General features: G+C 38.9%; 1 protein-coding gene across 4 annotated transcripts in view; it reads left to right on the top strand.

Annotated features, from left to right (window-relative positions):
• TAMM41 (TAM41 mitochondrial translocator assembly and maintenance homolog) overlaps positions 1-22,463 on the top strand; it is a 39,566-nt gene that overhangs the window by 5,721 nt on the left and 11,382 nt on the right. For 3 of the 4 annotated variants that reach the window (XM_065408367.1, XM_065408363.1, XM_065408365.1), the window contains 5 exons: positions 6,303-6,395; positions 14,504-14,654; positions 18,158-18,303; positions 19,921-20,086; positions 21,851-21,913. In XM_065408367.1, coding sequence (XP_065264439.1) covers positions 6,303-6,395; positions 14,504-14,654; positions 18,158-18,303; positions 19,921-20,086; positions 21,851-21,913 — 619 coding nt within the window. Of the gene's footprint in view, positions 1-6,302; positions 6,396-14,503; positions 14,655-18,157; positions 18,304-19,920; positions 20,087-21,229; positions 21,278-21,850; positions 21,914-22,463 lie in introns of those variants that run through there. The other variant, XM_065408364.1, reaches the window with a different exon arrangement.

Below are 22,463 nucleotides of genomic sequence, written 5' to 3'. Positions count from 1 at the left end.
TTAGCCTAAGCCTTCTTTTGAAAATAGGTAAGGGTAGGGGATTGGACATGAGAAGGAGGGGTCGGTTGGACAGTATGGGGTCCGTACCAAATTGCATAACTAATGGGAGAAAGGATAGACAGCATACGGTAAGATGTTTATACACCAATGCGAGAAGCCTAGGTAACAAAATGGAGGAATTGGAGCTCCTGGTCCAAAAAATGAAACCTGATATCGTAGGAATAACCGAAACGTGGTGGAACGGTAGTCATGACTGGAGTACAGGTATGGAAGGGTATGTGCTGTTTAGGAATGACCGGAACAAAGGTAAAGGTGGGGGAGTGGCATTGTATGTCAATAATGAGGTTAAATGTAAAGAAATAATAAGTGATGGAATGGATAAGACGGAGTCTGTCTGGGCAATAATTACACTGGGTAAAAGAACTACTAGAGCCTCCCCTGAGATAGTGCTTGGGGTGTGCTATAGACCGCCGGGATCTAGCCTGGATGCGGACAGAGAACTATTTAATGTTTTTAGGGAAGTAAAAACTAATAAGAACTGTGTGATCATGGGGGACTTTAACTTCCCAGATATAGACTGGGGAACAAATGCTAGTAACAATAATAGGGCTCAGATGTTCCTAGACGTGCTAGCAGATGAATTCCTTCATCAAGTAGTAACTGAACCGACGAGGGGGGATGCCATTTTAGATTTGGTGCTGGTGAGTAGTGAGGACCTCGTTGAGGAAATGGTTGTAGGGGACAACCTTGGCTCGAGTGACCATGAGCTAATTCGGTTTAAACTAAATGGAAGGATTAACAGAAATAAAACTGTGACTAAGGTTTATGATTTCAAAAAGGCCAACTTTAATAAATTAAGGCAACTACTTGGGAAGTGCATTGGGCTAACATACTTAGGGATCTAAAGGCAGATGACGTCTGGGATTATTTCAAGTTGAAGTTGCACGAGCTGTCTGAGGCCTGTATCCCGAGAAAGGGAAAACGGTTAGTAGGCAGGAGATTTAGACCTAGCTGGATGAGCGGGCGTCTCAAAGGGGCAATTAAGAAAAAACAGAAAGCGTACAAAGAATGGAAGAGGGGAGGGATCAGCAAGGAAACCTACCTTATTGAGGTTAGAGCATGTAGGGATGCAGTGAGAAAGGCCAAAAGCCGTGTAGAGTTGGACCTTGCGAGGGGAATTAAATCCAATAGTAAGAGGTTTTATAGCCATATAAATAGGAAGAAAACAAAGAAAGAGGAAGTGGGACCGCTGAAGAATGTAGATGGAGTGGAGATTAAGGATAATCTAGGCATGGCACAATATCTAAATGAATATTTTGCGTCGGTCTTTAATAAGGCTAATGAAGGGCTTAGAAATAGTGAGCAGGACAGAGGGGAATAAAAGAGGGGGGATTGACATTACAGCATCAGAGGTGGAAGCCAAACTTGACCAGCTAAACGGGACTAAATCGGGCGGACCGGATGATCTTCATCCTAGAATATTGAAGGAACTGGCACAAGAAATTGCAAGCCCCTTAACGATAATTTTTAATGAATCTGTAAACTCGGGGGTGGTACCGTTGGACTGGAAAATAGCTAATGTGGTTCCTATTTTCAAGAAGGGGAAAAAAAAGTGACCCGGGTAACTACAGGCCTGTTAGTTTAACATCTGTAGTATGCAAGGTCTTGGAAAAAATTTTGAAGGAGAAAGTAGTTAAGGACCTTGAGGCGAATGGCAATTGGGACAAATTACAACATGGGTTTACGAAAGGCAGATCGTGCCAAACCAACCTGATCTCCTTCTTTGAGAAAGTAACAGACCTTCTAGATAAAGGAAATGCGGTGGATCTAATATACCTCGATTTTAGTAAAGCGTTTGATACTGTGCCGCATGAGGAATTATTGGTTAAATTGGAAAAAATGGGGATCGATATGAAAATCCAGAGGTGGATAAAGAACTGGTTAAAGGGTAGACTACAGCGGGTAGTACTGAAAGGTGAACTGTCAGGTTGGAGGGAGGTCACCAGTGGGGTTCCTCAAGGTTCGGTTTTGGGTCCAATTATATTTAATCTATTTATTACTGATCTCGGAACCGAATGTAGGAGTGGGCTGATAAAGTTTGCGGATGACACAAAGTTGGGAGGTATTGCCAATTCGGAGAAGGATCGGGATATTCTGCAGGGAGACTTGGATGACCTTGTAAATTGGAGTAATAATAATAGGATGAGATTTAATAGTGAGAAGTGTAAGGTGATGCATTTAGGGATGACTAACAAGAATTTTAGTTATAAGCTGGGGACGCATAGGTTGGAAGTGACGGGGGAGGAGAAGGACCTCGGAGTCCTGGTTGATCGCAGGATGACTATGAGTCGGCAATGTGACGTGGCTGTGAAAAAAGCTAATGCGATCTTGGGATGCGTTAGGCGAGGTATTTCTAGTAGGGACAAGGAGGTGCTGCTTCCGTTATACAAGGCGCTGGTGAGACCTCATTTGGAGTACTGTGTGCAGTTCTGGTCTCCTATGTTTAAAAAGGACGAACTCAAACTGGAACGGGTACAGAGAAGGGCCACTAGGATGATCCGAGGAATGGAAAACCTTTCCTATGAAAGGAGACTCGAGGAGCTCGGTTTGTTTAGCCTAACCAAAAGAAGGCTGAGGGGGGATATGATTGCTCTCTTTAAATATATCAGAGGGATAAATACCAGGGAGGGAGAGGAATTATTTCAGCTCAGTACTAATGTGGACACGAGAACAAATGGATATAAACTGGCCGTGGGGAAGTTTAGGCTTGAAATTAGACGAAGGTTTCTAACCGTCAGAGGGGTGAAATTTTGGAACAGCCTTCCGAGGGAAACGGTGGGGGCGAAAGACCTCCCTGGCTTCAAGATTAGGCTAGATAAGTTCATGGAGGGAATGGTTTGATGGGATAACGTGATTTTAGTCAATTAGGCAATAACGTGCCATCGCTGGTAAAATGAGGGTCCGGCTGGAGATTCTTGCCTGTATGCTCGGGGTTCTACTGATCGCCATATTTGGGGTCGGGAAGGAATTTTCCTCCAGGGTAGATTGGCAGAGGCCCTGGAGGTTTTTCGCCTTCCTCTGCAGCATAGGGCAGGGGTCGCTTGCTGGAGGATTCTCTGCGACTTGAATTCTTTATATCACGATCTGGAGACTTCAACAGCTGAGTTAAGGGAAAGTGGGTGGGTCAGCTTTTGTGGCCTGCATCATGCGGGAGGTCAGACTAGATGACCACAATGGTCCCTTCTGACCTTAAAATCTATGAGTCTATGTTGTGCAAATTAATTGGTTAAAGTTTGACAGTGCTTTGAAAAAGTAAGGGGCTCCATATTATCTCTTCTGTCTTCCTATATATTGCTCACTCTCCCTGCTATATGCTAGTGTTTTCTTTTTCAGTGGGGTTGTCTGCTCTCATTAAGGTGTCTTACGCACCCTCCCTTCTCGGTGTATATGTCATTGCCAATTTGCTGAAGAGGTTTAATGTTGATGGATGATGGTAGAAATCAAACTGCACCCCATGCGTTGTGGGTTGTTTAGCCTAAGCCGCCTTTTGGAATTACTGTACCAGCCTCAGCGTTCAGAGCCCAATTTAATAAAAATTGAGTAGTGATATGTTACTTATTTTTATCCATTTCCCTTCCCCTGAACTTCTGTATCTGGTACCTTGGAATGATGGTAAATTTCTTTGAGGCTTGGAATCCACTTCTAGCACTTTCAGAATTAATGAGTTCAACAGAGGCCCTTCCCTAGCTCATTCTAGAAAAGCCAGTCTACTACCTGCATTAGCAAGATTTTAGGAAGTCTTATAGTACCTTGTGTAGGAAGTGAAGAATAAGAATGATAGCAACTTTTGGATGTGTAGTAGTCGGTTATGCTAGATAGGCATCATCTAGCTTCTGTATGAAAACATGCAAAGCACTGAGAAATAAAATAGATTAAAACCTTTTGAAAACTTGAACAAAGTAATTCAGCATATTAGAAGATGGCAACCTTTACATCCTGTTCTTTTATTCCAACATTATTTATATTACGATGGGAGAAGCAGCTTTAACTGAAAAGTTGGCATAAACCTCTGAAGCCCCCAAAGTCTCACTATGAGACATCCATCAGAGCAATCGAACTGGGGTTAGCACTGATGGGAATCTTCATAAAATTTGTTGGGGGGTAAACAAGAGGTTTTATTCTTAGATTATAAAGACAGAAAGGGCCACTGTCATAATCTAGTCTGACCTCCTGTATAACGCAGGCCACAGGACTTTCCTGAATTAATTCCTGTTTGTGTTAGAGCATGTCTTTTAGAAAAACATGCATTATTGATTTAAAAATTGCCAGTGATGGAGAATTCACCACAACCCTTGGTAAATTGTTCCAATGGTCAATTACCCTCATTGTTAAAAATTTGCACTTTGTTTCCAGTCTAAATTTTATGTCTGTGTGAGAGGGTTGCTTTTTATTGACTATTTGTAATTAAGAACATTGGTTTGCTGCCAGCTAGAAATACCCCTATGAGTTTAAGCAGCAGAGGCCTGTAGTCTTGAGCTGAAGAACCAGCATATCCAGTCTTGGTTCTGCCGGTTTGTGCTGTGTTAAGATAGCATCAAATCCCAATAGAAGTCTCATTTTGATTTCCTCTTTTAACTGTGAAAAGGATAAATCACCAGGCTTTCACAGTTCTAGGTGCCCTTGCAACTGAAATGTTTACTGAAAACTTTGTTTAAAATGAGTAAGCGCCTTTAGAGATCATTATCAAAATTAGTTCTCGTCACATGTTTGCAGGTGTTTGATCTTTCTTTGAGTCCTTTTATCTGCCTGGTAAAATCACATCTTCAGTGTTGTGGCAAGGAAGCAAATTTTCCTCCCTGCATTATACCTCCCATCCAGCAGGCTTAGCATGAATAGTGCAGCTTGCATCATCCCCCTGGGCTTGGTGTATCACCATCCTTCCAGGTGCTCCTTGTAGGGTAGTGGAACTCTGTCCCTAGTTATGCCATTGCCTTGGTCATAGTAAAGCTTACAGTGCCTATATATCTTAACATTTATTTCCTTGCTTGGGTTGTATAAATGTGGCAGGTATTGAAATGTCAGTGTTGTCACTTGGCAATCTTAATGATTGTTTTTTTTAATGAAGTGTTTGTTTCTGGAATATGCAAATGTCTGTATTTATATGTAACAGCCTCACTTAATATTTGGTAGATTTGAGAGAGTGCCAGTTTCAGCTGGGTTACCCATTTTAACAATAGGAAATACCTTGCATTTGGTAGAATCCTTCAAAACGAAATAAATCACAGGACCAGTGTATGGGAACCCTAAATTGCAGATGCATACAGCAATAAATGGAACTTGACTGGTTTAATTTCTTGCTGCTAATACTTGAATAGCAGCTTCCATTGAAGAATCTGAGTTCTTTAGAAACACTAGTAAATTGAGTCCTCCTCTGAAGTGAACATCATTCTCGTATTACAAAGGTGGGCGCGGAGCTCATGTTTCCTGGCTCCCAGTCTTATATTGTAACCACATGGCTGTCTTTCCTTCCCTAAGTATTGTCCTAAGGAAAAAGCAGTTGGGTAAAAATGAAAGCATAAATGCAAGACTTAAAATAAATCAGTTGGATTGAATTCTTATTAGAGGATTTTGATTATTATCAGAGGAATTGCTGCTGAAATAAAAGGCACTTGTGTAATAATCCATTTATTTGCATTGCAGTAGCAATTAGACACCTCCTTCAGGGATTAGGGTCTTGTTGTGCTAGGTACTGTACATAAATGTAATGAAAGAGTCAAGTGAGTTATTTGCAGAATCACAGAATAAATAGCATGTTTTTAAGTATGACTGAGCAATGTATCTCAACCATGATTTGAAGAGACCATCTGAGTGAGAGAAAGTAGTTTGATGTCCATGCCCATTCAGTGCATTGTCTGGAGTGTCAGTAAAGGGTCTTTTTGTGGTGGTGTTAGGATCCACTGGAAAGAAAACTTCATACATTTTAGATGCCTTGGAAGGTAGAGTTCTATAAGGGTTGCCAACTCTGGTTGAATGTGTTCCTGAAGGTTTCATCACATGACAATCATTAATTAAAGATTAATCTTTAATTCCTGGAAACTCCAGGACAGTCCTGTAGGGTTGGCAACTGTTAGTGTGATATTTTCGTTTAGTTCTCTAACCAGTAAACCGTTAATATTTGTGTTTACATTTTTCTTAAGAGATTTACATTTCTATGAATTAGACTTTTTTTACCAGACATTTTTACCTAATGCAGCCAGTGTGTAACAAACAATTGTGTGAGACCCTCTGTTTTGTTTTTTCAGATGATAAAATATGGCGTAATTGGCACCGATGCCCTGATTGAAGATCTGTTTCACTGGAAAACTCTCTATGTTGCCGGACGTCTGCAAAAGCCGGTAAGTATCTTATTCTGTTCAGGTGGCTTGTGTCTTTGAAACACAGGAAACTACAGAGATGGAAGATGATCAAATGAGGCAGAAAGTAGATGATTTCAGTTAGTCAGGGTCTTTGAGCCAGTACTGAGCAAATGTTCCTGCAAGGAACCAGTTCCACTAGAAGTTCAGTCTTTTGATAGGGAGTAAAAGAGAGTATTCAGTGTCCCATATCATTTCATCTAAAACTAGGGATATTAACCCGAGTCTCTTGACCAGATTACATTTTGAGTAACTGAATTCTATTTATATAGATACGGTATTCCTAATCTGAACTGTTATGTAGGATTGTGTGCTGTTAAAAAGGTGCCACATTCCTACCCAGGGACTGATCCATTTCAGGAGTAGCTGAAATTATTAGTTTAGTTCAAAAAACGTTAAGCACTTTGATATCTTTCAGGATGAAAGCTGCTTTGTTGTACAGGTATTATCTAGTTCATTGTCGTCTTATAATACCTTCGTTCAGTGATACAAACTGATGCATCAGAGATGCTTGGATAGTCTGTCTTCAGGTCCGTGTCACGAAAAGTTTGATGCACACTTTTAAATGAGGAGTCCTTGTGGCACCTTAGAGACTAACCAATTTATTTGGGCATAAGCTTTCATGGGCCCACGAAAGCTTATGCCCAAATAAATTGGTTAGTCTCTAAGGTGCCACAAGGACTTCTCGTTGTTTGTGCTGATACAGACTAACATGGCTACCACTCTGAAACTTTTAAATGACTGTATGCTTCAAATGTTCTTTCAGACCTCTAGATGGCAGCAGATATAAGTTAAATGGGAGAAAACTTCTAATATAGGGAGCTGATTATAATATTAATACAAAAAATCAGTTTTAAGGTAGCAATTAAAAGGGGAATATTTCAGCTCAGTTGCTGAATTCTTCCTCTCCTCTTTGCTTAAATTACTGAGTGAGGTAAGGAGTCTTCCATGTAATATGCTGGAATATGTACTTAAGCATAGTCTGAATCTCCAGACACGTAGTACATTGAAAAAAACATCTGAAAGGAGATATCTGAATTTCCAAGTAACTTCAAGTATCAAAAAAAAATTTTTTTTTTTTTTCCATTTTGATTTATTTTTGCTACTGCTTTTGAGATATGCTGCCTTTCTATCATATGCAAGCCTCACTTTCTGCATCCCCTCTTGACTTCAGTGGGAGATGTATGCTCATAATGGAAGGCGGAGTTGTATTAATTTAGATGGAATGTAGATACCGAAGAGTCAAAGGTGTTAGCATGACCCTGTCACTGTCCAACATTAAGCAGTTTAAAAGAAGGTTCGGGGTTTGGTATACAGTCACCTCAGCCTGCTTAGTACCATGGCGCAAACAACATTAAATATCCTTTTAATTTTTTTTATTGAAGATAAAGAAAGAAAAACTGTTCAAATATTTGAAATATAAAATATTAAGTAAGCCTTTCATTTTAACAACCTCTCTTGTTCCCTTTTCCTTTAGCAGAAGAGAGTTTTTGGAAAGAAACCCCCGTTTTTTGACAGTCTTTTAGGTAATATTAAAAATAGTATTAACTGTTATTTTTGGGGAAAAGAGAAGAAGGTAGTTGAGATGGGTTAGAGCTGTTGCTGCTGCTGCCATTATAGTATTTTCTGGAAGACAAAAGACATGCACATGAGGGGGGAGAAAAGAACAGCAAAGATGAAAAATGCAGCCTCTGTCTCTGGTGTTGACTCTCATTTGCTGCATCACTGCTGGAAAAACAGTGGCACAGTACATGGTCTTAGCAGCCACTCTGTGACCTGGCAAACTTGCACCAGCATTGTGCTGTTTAGGGCATTGCTTTTAGCTGCCTCCTTTTTGTCACAGGTGTACAGCAGCGTTGCAAAATATACAGTCTTGACTGGCTTAGCCAGACTCTTATTAAACAGAAGGCAGAAGAGAGAAATAAGGAAAAAGAGAAAATTAAAGTGGGGAAGGAAAAAACATATGTGGTGTAGGGATTGTGACAGCCTCACATCCTGGGTTGTGGTTGGGATTTAGATGGAGCCAGTAGAGGTGGTCAACTGGGTCCTCTCTTGGCCCGGTCTGCTCAGGACATGTCTTAGGATCAGGATGACGAAGGCACAATATTGTCACACTGGGTCCTAGGAGATGGTGGGGGTGGCAGTCGTGATAATGAAGGTCATTCCTTCCCCTTCTTTCAGTCAGCCATCATTGTGGTAGCCAGCTTCCCCCCCCCCCCAGTCTCTTTTTGAGGACCCCAAATGGGAGTGATGGGTGGAATAGCCCATCCCCTCATTATTTTATACACCAATTAGGCCTAATTTCTGACACATTAATTTTGATTCACTGATTTCCAGTCCCATACTTCTCTTGTTTACCAGGCATGATGTTAACACCGTCCTTGAGTTATATCAGTAGGCCTTTTTGAACTAATTCAGTCTTTTTGTCTCCCTTTCGTACCTTCTCCCATCACCATTTGTTGTGTATAGGCTATTGTGACATTTTGGAACTTTCATTTTTTTACAGCTGAACTTGCAATTAGGATAAATTTGTACGTCCCCCACCAATCATCACAATGGCGTTAGACACTTGATGTTTAGGACCTTCCATGAGAAATAGCCTTTCAAGCATATGTGCTTGATAGGTGGAAGAAATTATTGGTGTGAGTCCTTCCCATTAAGCTATTGGGAGTTCTGGCTGAGTAAGGACTGCAGGATTTGCTCTTTTGCTCAAGTTTGAGCTATACTCATTGAAGCCTCAAACCATCTTTGCTTTCTATACCCGTCCAGGTCCAGAACTAAAATCTGCAAGGTTATGTGCTACTTAATAGGAACAAGGAATTTTTATGCAATGTTACTTCGAGAAGTTCTGAGCAAAAACCTTTGTTCAGACTCTTTGTAGGCTTCACATTTTAGGTTGTTCTTATTGGTCACAGTTTCACTTCTGCTGTTGATCTTTTGATACAAACTTTTAAAAACAACTGTAGTGAAATTTTGTTTTATCTGTAAACCTGTATAATAAGGATGCTCTTTTGACTTCTAAATTTGTTGGTGATACAGTAACCTGGAGTGTTTACATTACAAGATCAGCATTGGGTGCAAAGTAGCATGTCAAAAGCAAGTTCTCTGGACACATGGCTTGTGGCATATTAATCTTGACTTAAACTATTTTTATGGACTTCCCCATCCCCTCTCTCGTAGACGGGAGAAATTTTACAAAAGAATAACATGTTTCTAGTGTTGTGCTGTAAGGATGTTGCCTGTACTGATTCAGAACTACCCAACCTTTTCATATCTGTGTTCAGAAGCATTTGCTGTGGCTTGAACCTTTTTTGGCTTGACTCTTGCTACAAGTATTTTTTCTTACAAATAAGAAGTTGCCTCAACTGAATGTTCTTACTGTAGTGTTAATGATATCCATTAAGTTCAAATAAGGACATCTCCAATAAGGTACAAATGGCTATTTAGAAATGCTGACTCTCTTTCCCAGGCCTCTTTGGCTGTATCTCAAGACTTTATTGGCTTTTCACTCTGAACACAACATATAGTGTTGTTTAGCCAAGTTCCCATTTAGCCGTATGTTGAAGAAACAGATAAACACAATACTAGCTTCTTCATAACTGGCTTGTTTTCTTTAAGTAATTATACTAGATTTTAAAAAAAAAAAATTTTCCAGTACTACCTAACTAGATAACGTTACTTAGAACAAGTGGCATTTCAGTGAATTTTCTGAGAGATGGATGGGGGGGAAAAAAGCTTCATTAAGTATCATTCTGACATTGGGCATTTTCATGTTATGTGTTTATATATATATATATATATATATATATATATATATATATATTGCAATGTCATTGTGTGTGTATATATAGAGAAAACCTACAGTAACAAGCAAACACAACTCATAGATTTAACAATCAAAGCAGCATGCATTTTTACAGAAACAGTTGATCTATCTAATATTAGCTTCATGTTCATAATGGTGTTTATCATGCCCTTTCTGTTTGAAGCTGTTTTTTTTTTCTTTTTGCTTATTTCCTTATTAGTCTTTCCTTGCATTAGGTCTTGAACATCTTGGAAAAGTAACTTAGAGGCATGTGATATTAGGCTGATAATTCTGTATTCTTTACAATCCTTAGCATTGTTCTTTTTGAGAATTAGGCTACACAGTGAGGTTGTAAAGTCTTCTGGCAATTCACTTGTCTCAAACATATAGTCTTCATTACCTCTGACAGGGCTTTCAAGCCTTCATCCTCTATGCTTTTTAACAATTCAGCTGCTATTCCATTATAACCTTGTCCTTTTCTATTTGGAAGGCTCTTTGTTGCTGCCATGACTTCTTCATCCATTATTAGCAGGTTTACTTGATTAATCTGTGGTTGAGGATCTTTATTAGACCTCAAAAGAGGAATGAGACAAGATTGTGTAATGTCACCAGCTTTATTCAACATTTATACTGAGTGTTCAATTAATTGAAGAAACAGAAGAAGGTATTAAGGTGTATGGAAAATTAGTGAATAACATTCACTATTCAGATGAGACAGTGCTGTTGGCTGATTCTGAAGAAGGTCTGATGAGGCAAAGAATATGGTGTAGAGTTAAACGTGGACAAGACAAAAGCTGTGGTAATGTGCAACGATCCTGGGAAAATGTAAGATTCCAGTGAACAGTGCACAACCGTACAGCAGGTGAGAAATTATTGCTGCTTAGGACGCATCGTTACAGAAGATGGAAGTTCAGATACCGAAGTCAGCACCAGAATAGCAAGAGCAAAAGGGACATAAATCTGAAGACTAAATTCTGATCCTAAAAAACTTATATTTGGTGTATGGTAAATCATGACTGTGAAACACAGACACTGAAACAATAGATAATACAGGAACTACAATTCTTCAAATTATGGTGGTGTAGAAGAGTTCAAAAATATTATGGATAGACTGAAAAAAACAAAAAAGTATTGGGATATCTGGAACTCAACGAACACTGGATCTTATGAAAAAGATATAATTTGTAGGGCACATTTTAAGGGGTTTAGTGGGCGATATATGTCTACAGGCACTGGAAAGGCAGGTTGATGGCAGAACCCGAGGCAGAAAAAGACCTTGGATGGACAATGTGATATCCTGGGTGGTGTGTATCAAAAGGACTATTCATCCACAAAGAGATTGGCAGAGGATCATACAGAACGAGCTGCCATGGTTGCACAACTCCAGTGATGGAGACATTACATAAGAAGAATAAATAATGCCTAGGGCCATCCACTGAATGAGGAGAAAACAAAACATTGAATAGCTACTTATTAAGTGAGCACTGTCCATTCTGTGCAATGAATGAGGCAGGGGTCTTGTGGAAAAAATAATATGCACATCATGGCATACATGGAAGGGAGCCAAATTTCAGGTTGCGCACACAACCTTAATTTTGCATTTTCTCACTTTTGAGCACTTGACTTTGCAACCTTGATGGTTTGTTAACATGGTCTTTTGTGTGCAATAGACCTAATTTTCAGCCCCCTAAGATCCTGGAAGGTGAAAGGATAACCTAACATGTATTTGTATACTGTGGAACCTAGGAGCCCTAGACCAGTGGTGGGCAACCTGCGGCCTGTGCCACTTCCCGCAGCTCCCATTGGCTGGGAACTGCGGCCACGCCTGTGGACGGTCAATGTAAACAAACTGTCTCGCTGCCTGCCAGCGGATTACCCTGAATTAATCTCTTGATGTATCTGCTTTTCTTCACATGAAATATTCAGACTAGGTCACCTGAAATTCTTTAACTTTGTCTTGAAACTTATATATGAGATGCTCATGAGAATCAATCTCATTTTCTGCCCATTACTTAAGAAAGGTGTGTGTGAGAGAGAGAGAGAGAGAGAGATCTCTTTGCAGAGCCCAGGCCAATATTCCAATCCATTTTAAAAGATTTTGAAGTTCCATGTGTTGATGAGCAAAGTATACATTTCTGAGTTGGTCAGTATGAGTTTTCATAGTGCTTGATCAAAACTGATAACATTAGGGCATTGCCAATAAGTTAATTTATCACCTTGACTAGCCCATGTTGTTGTTTGGTGGATCACATTTGAATAAGTTTGCAGGTGTTCAGAAAATTTCTTCTGTGGTTTTAAATGTTTTCAGCTTCATTTTAGGCTCACCAGCAACTCTTCCAGTGTAGTCTAACACTTCATCATTGTCTTTTCAGGTCAATTTTAATGCTAGGAAAAAATACAGTAGTTTGTGGGAGAGGAAGAATCCCCTAAAATACTTGCTTGTAAAGCCAATATCTCTAAAGTATTAAGCACGGTAAATAAAAAACATTTGTCTTAAACTTCTGTGAACCAGTTTACCCTCAAAACAATTTTCTAAATTTTACTTCACACTTCAAATGCAGAGGAAAATAAGAAAATCATATGCTGTCACATTTGCCATAGTATATTGGGACTTCGTTCTGATTTCAGCCCTGTTTTAAAGTGAAGTTTCAGCCATAGTAATCTGTTTGTCAGGCCTTTCTTTGTCCACGTCCTAACTATATAAGGCATTAAATATTGTAACTGAACAATTCCTTTGTTAGTTTCATTTACAGAATCTGATTTTGGCTGGTCTTTTTCATTCTTTCTTTTTCACTCTTAAATCATATGGAAGTTCCATTAGAAACAGATGATTAAGGTGGAGGAGGCATTGGATTTCTTTGTACCATATTTGAGGCAGGATGTTCAAAGGATAGCATAATGCCTGTGTTTTCAAAAATGCACAGTGCGCCAATCGCACCTACTAACTCCACTTTTCCAGAGTTATGGCAAATAAAAACATAGATGCTTAGCTGCTAAATTGTACGCTCTAATGACAAGCTTTTGTGGACACAAGGTGGAATTTTCAAAAGCACCTACGTAACTTGAGCATACAGTCCCATTAACTTCAGTGGGACTTGTACCCATAGTCACCCATTGCAAATATGCATGTAACTTTGCAGGAGCACCCACATTCGTTAGAAAATCTGTTTCTTATAAGCAAAGCAATTCAGCGTTGCCTAACAGAAACAACAGGAGCGTTTACAAAGGACGAGAACCCACAGTAAGAAAGTATTCTTTAGGGAATAGTCTTCTGAAGGAGCAGTTTATTCTCCGGTAGCCCAAAGTAGCTTTGTTGACATAAGGTTCTGTATTAAGATTTGTTTTATCTTGGCTAACAACCAGCCTCCTATGTCCCAATACATGCATTTTCTGTTCAGGGTGTTAGGGTCTATAGTTAAGTCAAATCAATTGAAACAACGCTGCTTTGCTTTGGAAGAGCAAACTTCTCTCAGAGGTGTATAGATGTACTCGACTTCCGTGTTCCACACTGCTTGAATGTGTGACTCTCCCATTAATCTCTATCTGATGATCACGCCATCTAGTGAAGACCCGCTAAATCGATGGCAGAGCTCTCTCTGGTCGACCCTGGTACTCCAGCTCTCCAAGAAGACTAAGGGAAATCGACTGGAGAGTGTCTCCTGTCGTTGTTCACGTAGCTGGAGTAGCGTAACTTAGGTCGACTTACCCCAGTAGTGAAGACATGCCCTAAGAGGAGAACTAATTTGTGTAAAGTTCTACTTAATGGATTTCCTAACCTATCATATGGTAGATGACCAAAGAAACTGCAAGGGTGCCTGTTAAGGATTAAGGGAGAATGAGTTTCCTGGTTACCAGGGAGAGAGCCCCACTCTTATCACGTCATTCACTCCTTCCTTCTCTCTCACATTAGTCTAGTGGGTGTTCTGCCACTTCTTGTTTCCTCATCAGATGTGTCTTTTTAACACTCACTCAGAATTGCTATTTTGATTAACCCCAGGATTTGTTTCTAAAAGAGGGGAAGGCAAAGAGCTCTGTAGAAGCAATAGGAGAGCTAATAGCTTTCACTCATTGCTGTCTTGTAACTATAGGCTATTAATACTAAAAGGGAATATCTACATAGAAAATGAACACTCTCTAGGCTTAATTAATTACATCATAATGATGTGAATGATTTTAAATAAATGTAGTTTATTTTTACACACTGGATTGAGTAATAATTCTTGATCTTTCTTCAATGGTATTTTCCTGATGAAATCTTGCTCCCAAATACTTTGATTTTTTTCAGGTGAAAATACTGACACAGAATGAAAATGGCAAGCTGCAGGCTGCCCTACTTAGCAATCTGAAGAGTGCAGTCACAGCAGCCTTTCTCATGTTGCCAGAAAGTTTCTCTGAAGAAGACCTCTATATGCAGATTGCAGGACTCTCCTACTGTGGTTAGTATATGTATTTAAAGCTTCTCTTGAGAGAAAAAAGTCTTTGATGGGACTTCATACTTTATAGTTTGAGAAATAATAATAATAATATTACAAATAATAGGAAGTCTAATATATGGTAAACTCCAGAATAGAAGTGGCTCAGTGAGGCTGTGACTAATCATACATTTGTTGAGCTAAGGAAGGCTGTGTAAGGTCTGATCCTGCATTTGAATGCAGTGTGAGTTTTGCTATCAATTTCAACTGGAACAAGGTTCCACCATACTGCATTGTGCCTACAATATTTCATGCTCCAGTAACTTCATGAGAGTTTAGTTCCAAAGGAGATATTGGGATGCCGTTTAGGTAAGGCTGAGTGATAGTTGCTGTGTTTCAGGAGACCTTGAAAACACACTTGAGAATTTAGTTTGTGCCTGTAGATAATAAGGGCATGAGCTTGTTCTTATGTTACTGTGGGCTACCTCAACGTACTTTTGTTCTTAATATTTCAAAGACCTGGAAATACACTTGGTGCTCTTCTCCACTGTGTAAGGTCTATCTAGTCAGTATTCTGGCAGATGCTAAAGAGATTTATTGTTCATCAAATATTATGTTTTGTGATCAAATTCTTCTGCAACTTATTTTTTATCAAAAGCTTTTTCTAAAAATGTAGTTGCCATTGTAATTATGGAAATCCTGTTCAAGTTCGCAGTTATCAGTTTTTAAAACAATCCATCCTCATGTAATTTTATATTACCTCTTGCAATCTTCTAATGTTTTGGAAGAATGGAATAGAGAAGAGTTTATTCATAATAGAAGTTTTAATTTAAAAGACTTCAAAGCACTCCACAAGTTATATATGAATCACTTCACTCACGACTGAAATGCAGCGCCCTCTGGGGTGAAAAGTGTTTTTGCATTGAACCATCACAAAATAAAAAAAGGATACCGTATCTAAGTGAAATGGTAAAGGGTGTTTTAGCTAGGCACACTTACTAGTGGGTTACATAATCACCCCAGTTGGCATCTGACCAAGTCTCCTCTGAAAAGTGGTGTGGGATTTGCACTGACCACAAGTGGTCAGGATAATTCTTGACTATCGTAAGTAACGACACCATTAATACAAAAGTGGGAGATCAGTTATTTGACTAAAAAAATTTGGAACTGGCTTTACTGCCTGAATAAAATTTGAAGTGGTAACATTCCAATTTTGGGATGTTTGAGAAAATAGGTGAGTGTTGATGAGGTGTTTATGGACAGCATTTGCTTTGTTGCTATTGTACTAAAACTTGACTGTTTTCACAATCCCAGTAGATCAAACTCGTTTTATATATCGCCTGCTCAATCCCTTTGAGACAACCAGTATCTTACATGGTATATTTGACACTGATGTTTTGTATTTCTTTACCTAATAAAGTTGTTTATGAGCTTTATGGAGTTACTTTTTAAACCCCTGAAACACACTGCATCTTGGGCAGACAGTGATTGTAAGTTCTGCTATGCTTGGCATGACAGAGCTTTGTTTTGCTCTCAGCTAGAGCCGTTTACTTGGACTATTTCTTTGGAGGCTGTGGGAGAACAGGCTAAGGAGAGCACAGTATCCATTAAACTAAATAATAAAACTAAATTGCTGCCTTGCAGTATTCAGCTGTTAAATGTGGGGAAACAAAAATTGATTCAAGATTTTGTTGCTGTTCACATAATACTATTAGCTGTGCTTTAATTCAAATCAGAGTGAGCTCTGTCTCCTGGATGGTTGTTTTGGAGACTGAGTGCAGTATGATGAGGCTATTCCTGTTTGGACCCTCTAGGCCAGAGGTTCTTAACCAGGGTATGTGTACCCCTGAGGGTACACAGAGGTCTTCCATGGGGTACATGAACTCATCTAGATATCTACCTAGTTTTACAACAGCTACGTAAAAAACACTAGTGAAATCAGTACAAACTAAAATTTCATACAGACGACTTGTTTATACTGCTCAATATACTATACACTGAAATTTAAGTATAATATTTATATTCCAGTTTATGTATTTTATAATTGTATAGTAAAAATAGAAAGTAAGCAATTATTCAGTAAGTGTGCTGTGACACTTTTTTGTATTTTTATGTCTGATTTTGTAAGCAAGTAGTTTTTACGTTAGGTGAAACTTGGAGGTGTACAAGGCAAATCAGATTCCTGAAAGGGGTATAGTAGTCTGGAAAGGTTGAGAGCCACTGCTCTAGGCACTTCCAGATTACAAGTAATGTCAGTCTTGCAGTAGAAAGAACTAAGAAGTGGTTTGTAGTGCTTAACAGAAGAGTCTTACCTGTGAAAAAGAGCAGTGGGACTAGGGGCAGGGCAAATGTTTGATCAGAGCGGGTGAGCATATATATATTAGTGGTTATGATCACAAAGGCATGAAATGATGCAACAGGTAGAAAAATTACCATGTCTATGATATACTTACCAGTGTCTTCATTTCTGAGAGGAGGATAGAAGAGAAAAATGGTAGCTGAAAGATGAATCAGTGTGCAGGGCTGGGAGTGGGAGCAAGAGGGGTGGGGTGTGAGGGTCAGAGGGCATGCATGGCCAGCGGGCACGTGGAGCAGCAGGGCCTGCTAAGAAAGAAGCCCAGAACTTTGCACCTCATGGATGTAGCAGGAGAAAATTTTATCCTGCTGTAAATGGAGGAGGGAGAGGACAAGAGACAGGAAGGATGTGATGATTAGAAGCAGCAGGAAGAGGGGGGGGAAGGAGCTGCAGAGCTGGCCAAGTGGGGTCTGCTATGCATTGAAACCCATTGATTGGATTAGAAACTACATGGATTGACTATCCAGTATGTATTGAAAAAGGAAATTGGGGGGTGATGGAAATTGGGGAGTAAAAGTGTAAATTACAGATACTAAAATACAGATATTCAGTCCTGTGTTGTGTTAAAGTACGTTACAAAGCATTTCATTCCTAGAGAAATGTGACACTAGTCATGTGATGCTGACTATGGTCTAAATTCAGCCCTCAGATACAAGCATGCACTTGCCATTGACTTCTGTGCAAAGCATTTGCTCTCTTCCTCTGGTATTTTTAAAGTGCTTATCTCAGGATCTAAAGCACCAGCACTATTCAGGATAACTTTACGCTTGGCTGTCTGTTAAGATTGTCATGTGAGTGCTAAGAACTTCATTTGTTAAGGATTTGGGCGTTTCAACCATTTTAGAGAGATGGGATTGACTTAGTGGTGTGGTGTTTTTTTTTAATTAAGTAAAAATGTCAGCACAGTGGGTTAGTGGAAGCACAGTATGGTGTGAACCAGATGCCATCTCTAGGCTATTCTCCTTGAGCTGGCAGGTGTCTGGAAAGTACTTCATTATTAGAAGACAATCCTCATTGAGGAGTGCATGTGGCTTTGGAATAATCAGAGCATAAACAGCTTCAGATGATTGGTATCTAATTCTATGCCATGTTAATCCCCTGTGGGTTCCATGGCTTTCTGTTCTCTGTTTCTGATTTTTGTCAGTTAACTATTTTTCTTTCTTTGGTTTAGGTGATTTCAGAATGATAATTGGAGAAGACAGGTCAAAGGTGCTAAACATAGTGAAACCGAATGTGCCCCATTTTCAGAAGCTCTACAGTAACATATTACAGGAGTGCCCTCAAGTGGTGTATAAGCACCAGCTGGGCAGGCTAGAGGTAAATGGTTTACATTGTACGTTTTAAACCCACAAGTGGAATTGCTTTATTACTTAAACAGAGAACAGGAATTGCACAATGTGCCAGTGTGAATTTCTCTGTTTTTTCTCGTTTACATTTATTATATTTCTGCTACTCAACTACTTCCAGCAATTAGCAGACTTGGCACAAATACCAATCTATAAGAACAAGGTTTAGCTCTCATGCACAGTAAGCTGCCGTTCAACCTCTCATTGGGTATTGCTGCTGAATGAGGGAGTCTTGGCAAGGGGGAGGAGGCCGGTTTAAAACAAGTGGCTTGATGACTGCCATTCAGAAGCAGCAGATTATGGAGTGTGATGGCCAAAAACAGGTGGTTTGCAACAAAGAATTGGACAATAAATAACTTATAGGTATTACTATCTGCAACCAAATTAGCCTAGGTTTCAGTGAATCCAAAGAAGTTTGAGTTCTAGCCACACAGTTCAGTGAACCAAACCCAAACTGAGTCCTGGCATCATCCCATACTCCAGATGTCCATCCCTGGAATTCAGGTAGCCTGAGAAGGTCCTGGAGGAAGTGGATGACCAAGAATAACACTTTGGCTTGAAAGTGTATCATCAGAGCAGAAAGTACCAGATGAAAATGCTGGCCCTTTTGAATTACCCCTCATCCCATGTTGCAGATGATTGTGGACATACATCACAACACTAGGGTGTGTTTTCCTGTCCAATCTGTTCACTCAGCCCTAGTGTGCACGTTCTTGTGTACATTCTAAAGATTGTTGAAATATAGCAGTCACAACCATACGTTGCAGACCAGTAACAGTTACCTCCTCTCAGTTCAGTGCATGGAGGAACTTTGCAATGGAATAAGTATTTTAAGTGAACTGTTGCTTTGAAGAATGGAATCTCTTATTTGGGATGAGAAGTCTTTTTAAAAAAAAAAAAAAAAAAGACTTACTAGTAAGTTCAGAAATAAAAAAACTGAAAAATGTTGAGCAAAGGGTGTTCACCAAAACATTTCCTTCAAGTTACATAAACCAGACATGATGCAAAGTTTAATGCAGATGAGAGAGAGATTTTTCAAACAGTTTTAATGAAAACTAATTGTAAAATAGTGAGAATTCCTATATATGACATTAATAATTTTGCTCAATGCTTGAACATATTCAGCACATGGAATATTCAGCACAGTTCCATGGTCTTTGAGACTATATTTGTTTTCTGCATTTATTTTATTTAAGAGTAATTTGAGTAAATTAAAAATACATATATGCAATTGTGTTCTTAACTTGCTTGCACTATCAGCAAGATAGCATGTGCAAATTGGATGGCTACCTAAAAATTAAAAATTGACTCTTGCGCTTAGGTTGTCTTTCAAGATAGTGGTTGAGATTATGCTCTGGAAAAGCAGTGGGAGCTCTCACTTCTGTTGCCCATGACTCTGTATGTGCATTATCTTTCTGCATATATATTCAACTTTGTAGCTTTATGATCAACACAGCTTTAGCAGGGACCAAAGATAGCCAAAACCATCGGTGCTCACTTTGGAGACGTCTGGATTTTGTGTTAACCATCTTTATTACATGTGACTGAGTTCACAATTTTCCTTGTTTTTTGTGTTTGTAATGTTCAGATCGATAAAAGTCCAGAAGGTCAATTCATGCAGCTAATGGCTTTGCCGAGGACTCTTCAACAAAAGATAACTTCTTTTGTGGACCCTCCTGGGAAGAACAGAGATGTGGAAGAGGTTTTACTGAAAGTGGCCCATGACCCTGACTGTGGATTAGTGGTACATCAGGGTAGGTCTGTGGATGCATGAGAGGCAGTCTCTGATTGGAAGTGATATATTTAAGAATTAGTTTTATTATACTACATGGAAACAGCTTAAGAGAATCCAACCCATCAATTTAGAGTGGTAGAGGCAGAAGAGAGAAATTACAATTCTGAGATGTTACATTGTACCCAAATGCTTAATTTTAGGATACAATAGATGCAAACACGTTCTCAAAAATCTTTGTTTGTATATCAACTTCCACTTGTCCAAATTAACATGGAAAAATATGAAGTTCCCATTTCAAATCCTAAAAGAAATCATTTTAAACAGGAACTTGGTTGAATTAGAACATTTAATTTTCTGGTTGCCTGAGAGGACTATCTTCCCTGTGAGAACAAATGCATAGTTTCAATCAAATATTGAGCTTCAGTGGTATGCAAATGTGTATTGTGTTACTCAGTTCATTTGAATTTGGAAGAATAACTCCAACAAACTGCAAAATCCTCACATTATAATTAGCACATATGTGGGATGTCTTGGCAGAGACATCAAACTTTGGGCAAAAAAACTGTTGAGTCATATTAGCAGGTTAATGTATAGACGTTTGTGCTGCTGCCACCAATGCTGTTCTTGTTCTGTAGATAAAATGCTAAATATTTTCATTTTACAGCTCTTTACATCTTCAGAGTACTTGACAAGCACTAACTGATCCTTGCTGCAACACTGTGACATAGAAAATAATGTAACAGGCATAGTTGTGATTTGTACAGGACCACATAGTGAGTCTGTCAGAGCAGTGGTCATTTCTCTTCTTTATGCACAGATATTTCCCCACATATTTCTCCAGTCAAGGAGAAAAAACTTTAATTATGCAGTTTAAATAAAAACTGTTTCAAAAAAATTTCACTTCTTACTTTGTAATGCAGCACAATAATGCCCATGAAGATAGTAACATTATAATTGAGACAGATACTCTTCTGCATTCTTCAGTGTGTGTGTGATAATGTACAAAGGCTGTGTTGTGCACAAAAGTTCACACAAATAAGTGTGCATTATAATTTAGACAGTATACGTGCATAATACAACTTAAGTGCTGTTTTAAAATGGACTAAACAATTTTGAAAGTATTTTTACAGCCACTATTATTCTTAATTGTATTTTTTTACAGCGGTGTCTAAGGACTAACCAAGAATGAAGATCCATTGTGCCTGGCACTATGTCAACAGAGGGGAGTACATTTTTTAGAGAGGAGTAGACAGGCCTTTCCCCAAAGAGTTTATAATCTAAATAGATAAGACTGACACAGGACAGGGGAAAAGGGTGTAAAACAGAATGTGAAAACACAATTTCATATTGAAATAGTTTGTTCAATTCTTTAACAAGCCCAGGCAGTGAAATATGAAATGACAAAGCCCTGCTGAAACTCTGCATGCTGAGGAAACATGATTGATTGAACCACCCATGACTGGGCAACTGGGTACAGAAATATAATGGGGAAGATTGAATTAATGGAATCAAACTCTATTAATTACTACCAAGTCTTCAATATTGTTTTTCCATATAAACAATGCCATGTTGTATAAAAAATTTTAAGAGCATTTGGAACAAATTCTCGAATGAGCATGACAAAGCAAAATAGAAAGATTTGTTAAGATAATTGTAAGTTTTACTTCCAGGATGCTTTATTGTATAACTGGAAAAATAGTTAACTTGTGATTTTTAAAAAAAAAAATTTTTTAAGTCTAAAATGGATAACATCTGTGTGTTTATATCCTTTCTCTATACACAGGCATTTCAGGAATTGTGAGATCTTCCAGTCTAATACAGAGTTCTAAAACCGTACTAACAGCTGGTAAGGACATCTGCCATTATGTACAAATGGGTCTTTTGGTTTCAGAAAGTACAAATTTTAAGACCTCAAGCTCTCTTTGTTACAGAAGTTCAAATTATAGACTTTCTGGTCTTGAGAAACAGAGAGATGCCACCGGAAACTTTCACTAGTAATCGCCTCTCTATTTTCTATAATTATTGGGAAATCATAAAAAGACAAAGGGAATCTGAAATGGGGTGTGGTGGAGATGTGATATTAAAAAATATATTACTTTAGAGTTCTGCTCTGTAGGGCACTTGGCTAATTTGTACCGATACTCTGCTCTTCTTGTGGAACTCCCATAAGGAGTAAAATTCCTTTAGAATTCCCTCAGGTTTTCTACACGTGCGGGGAGAGCAGAATGAGTGTAGAGATTCGCAATGTAGACCAGAGACTAGAATTTTTGCCCTAAAAATGATACTAAGCTAAGCATTTACTGACAGAAGTTTCAGACTACATGTAAAATAAATATTTTGCCATATCACGTTTCTGACCAATCCCTCTGACAGAAACAAGCATTAGATCCACCCAG

This window comes from Emys orbicularis, chromosome 7 (genome assembly GCF_028017835.1).
Source record: "Emys orbicularis isolate rEmyOrb1 chromosome 7, rEmyOrb1.hap1, whole genome shotgun sequence".
In the NCBI taxonomy this organism is placed as follows: domain Eukaryota; kingdom Metazoa; phylum Chordata; order Testudines; family Emydidae; genus Emys; species Emys orbicularis.
This window is presented reverse-complemented; position numbering and strand designations above follow the sequence as displayed.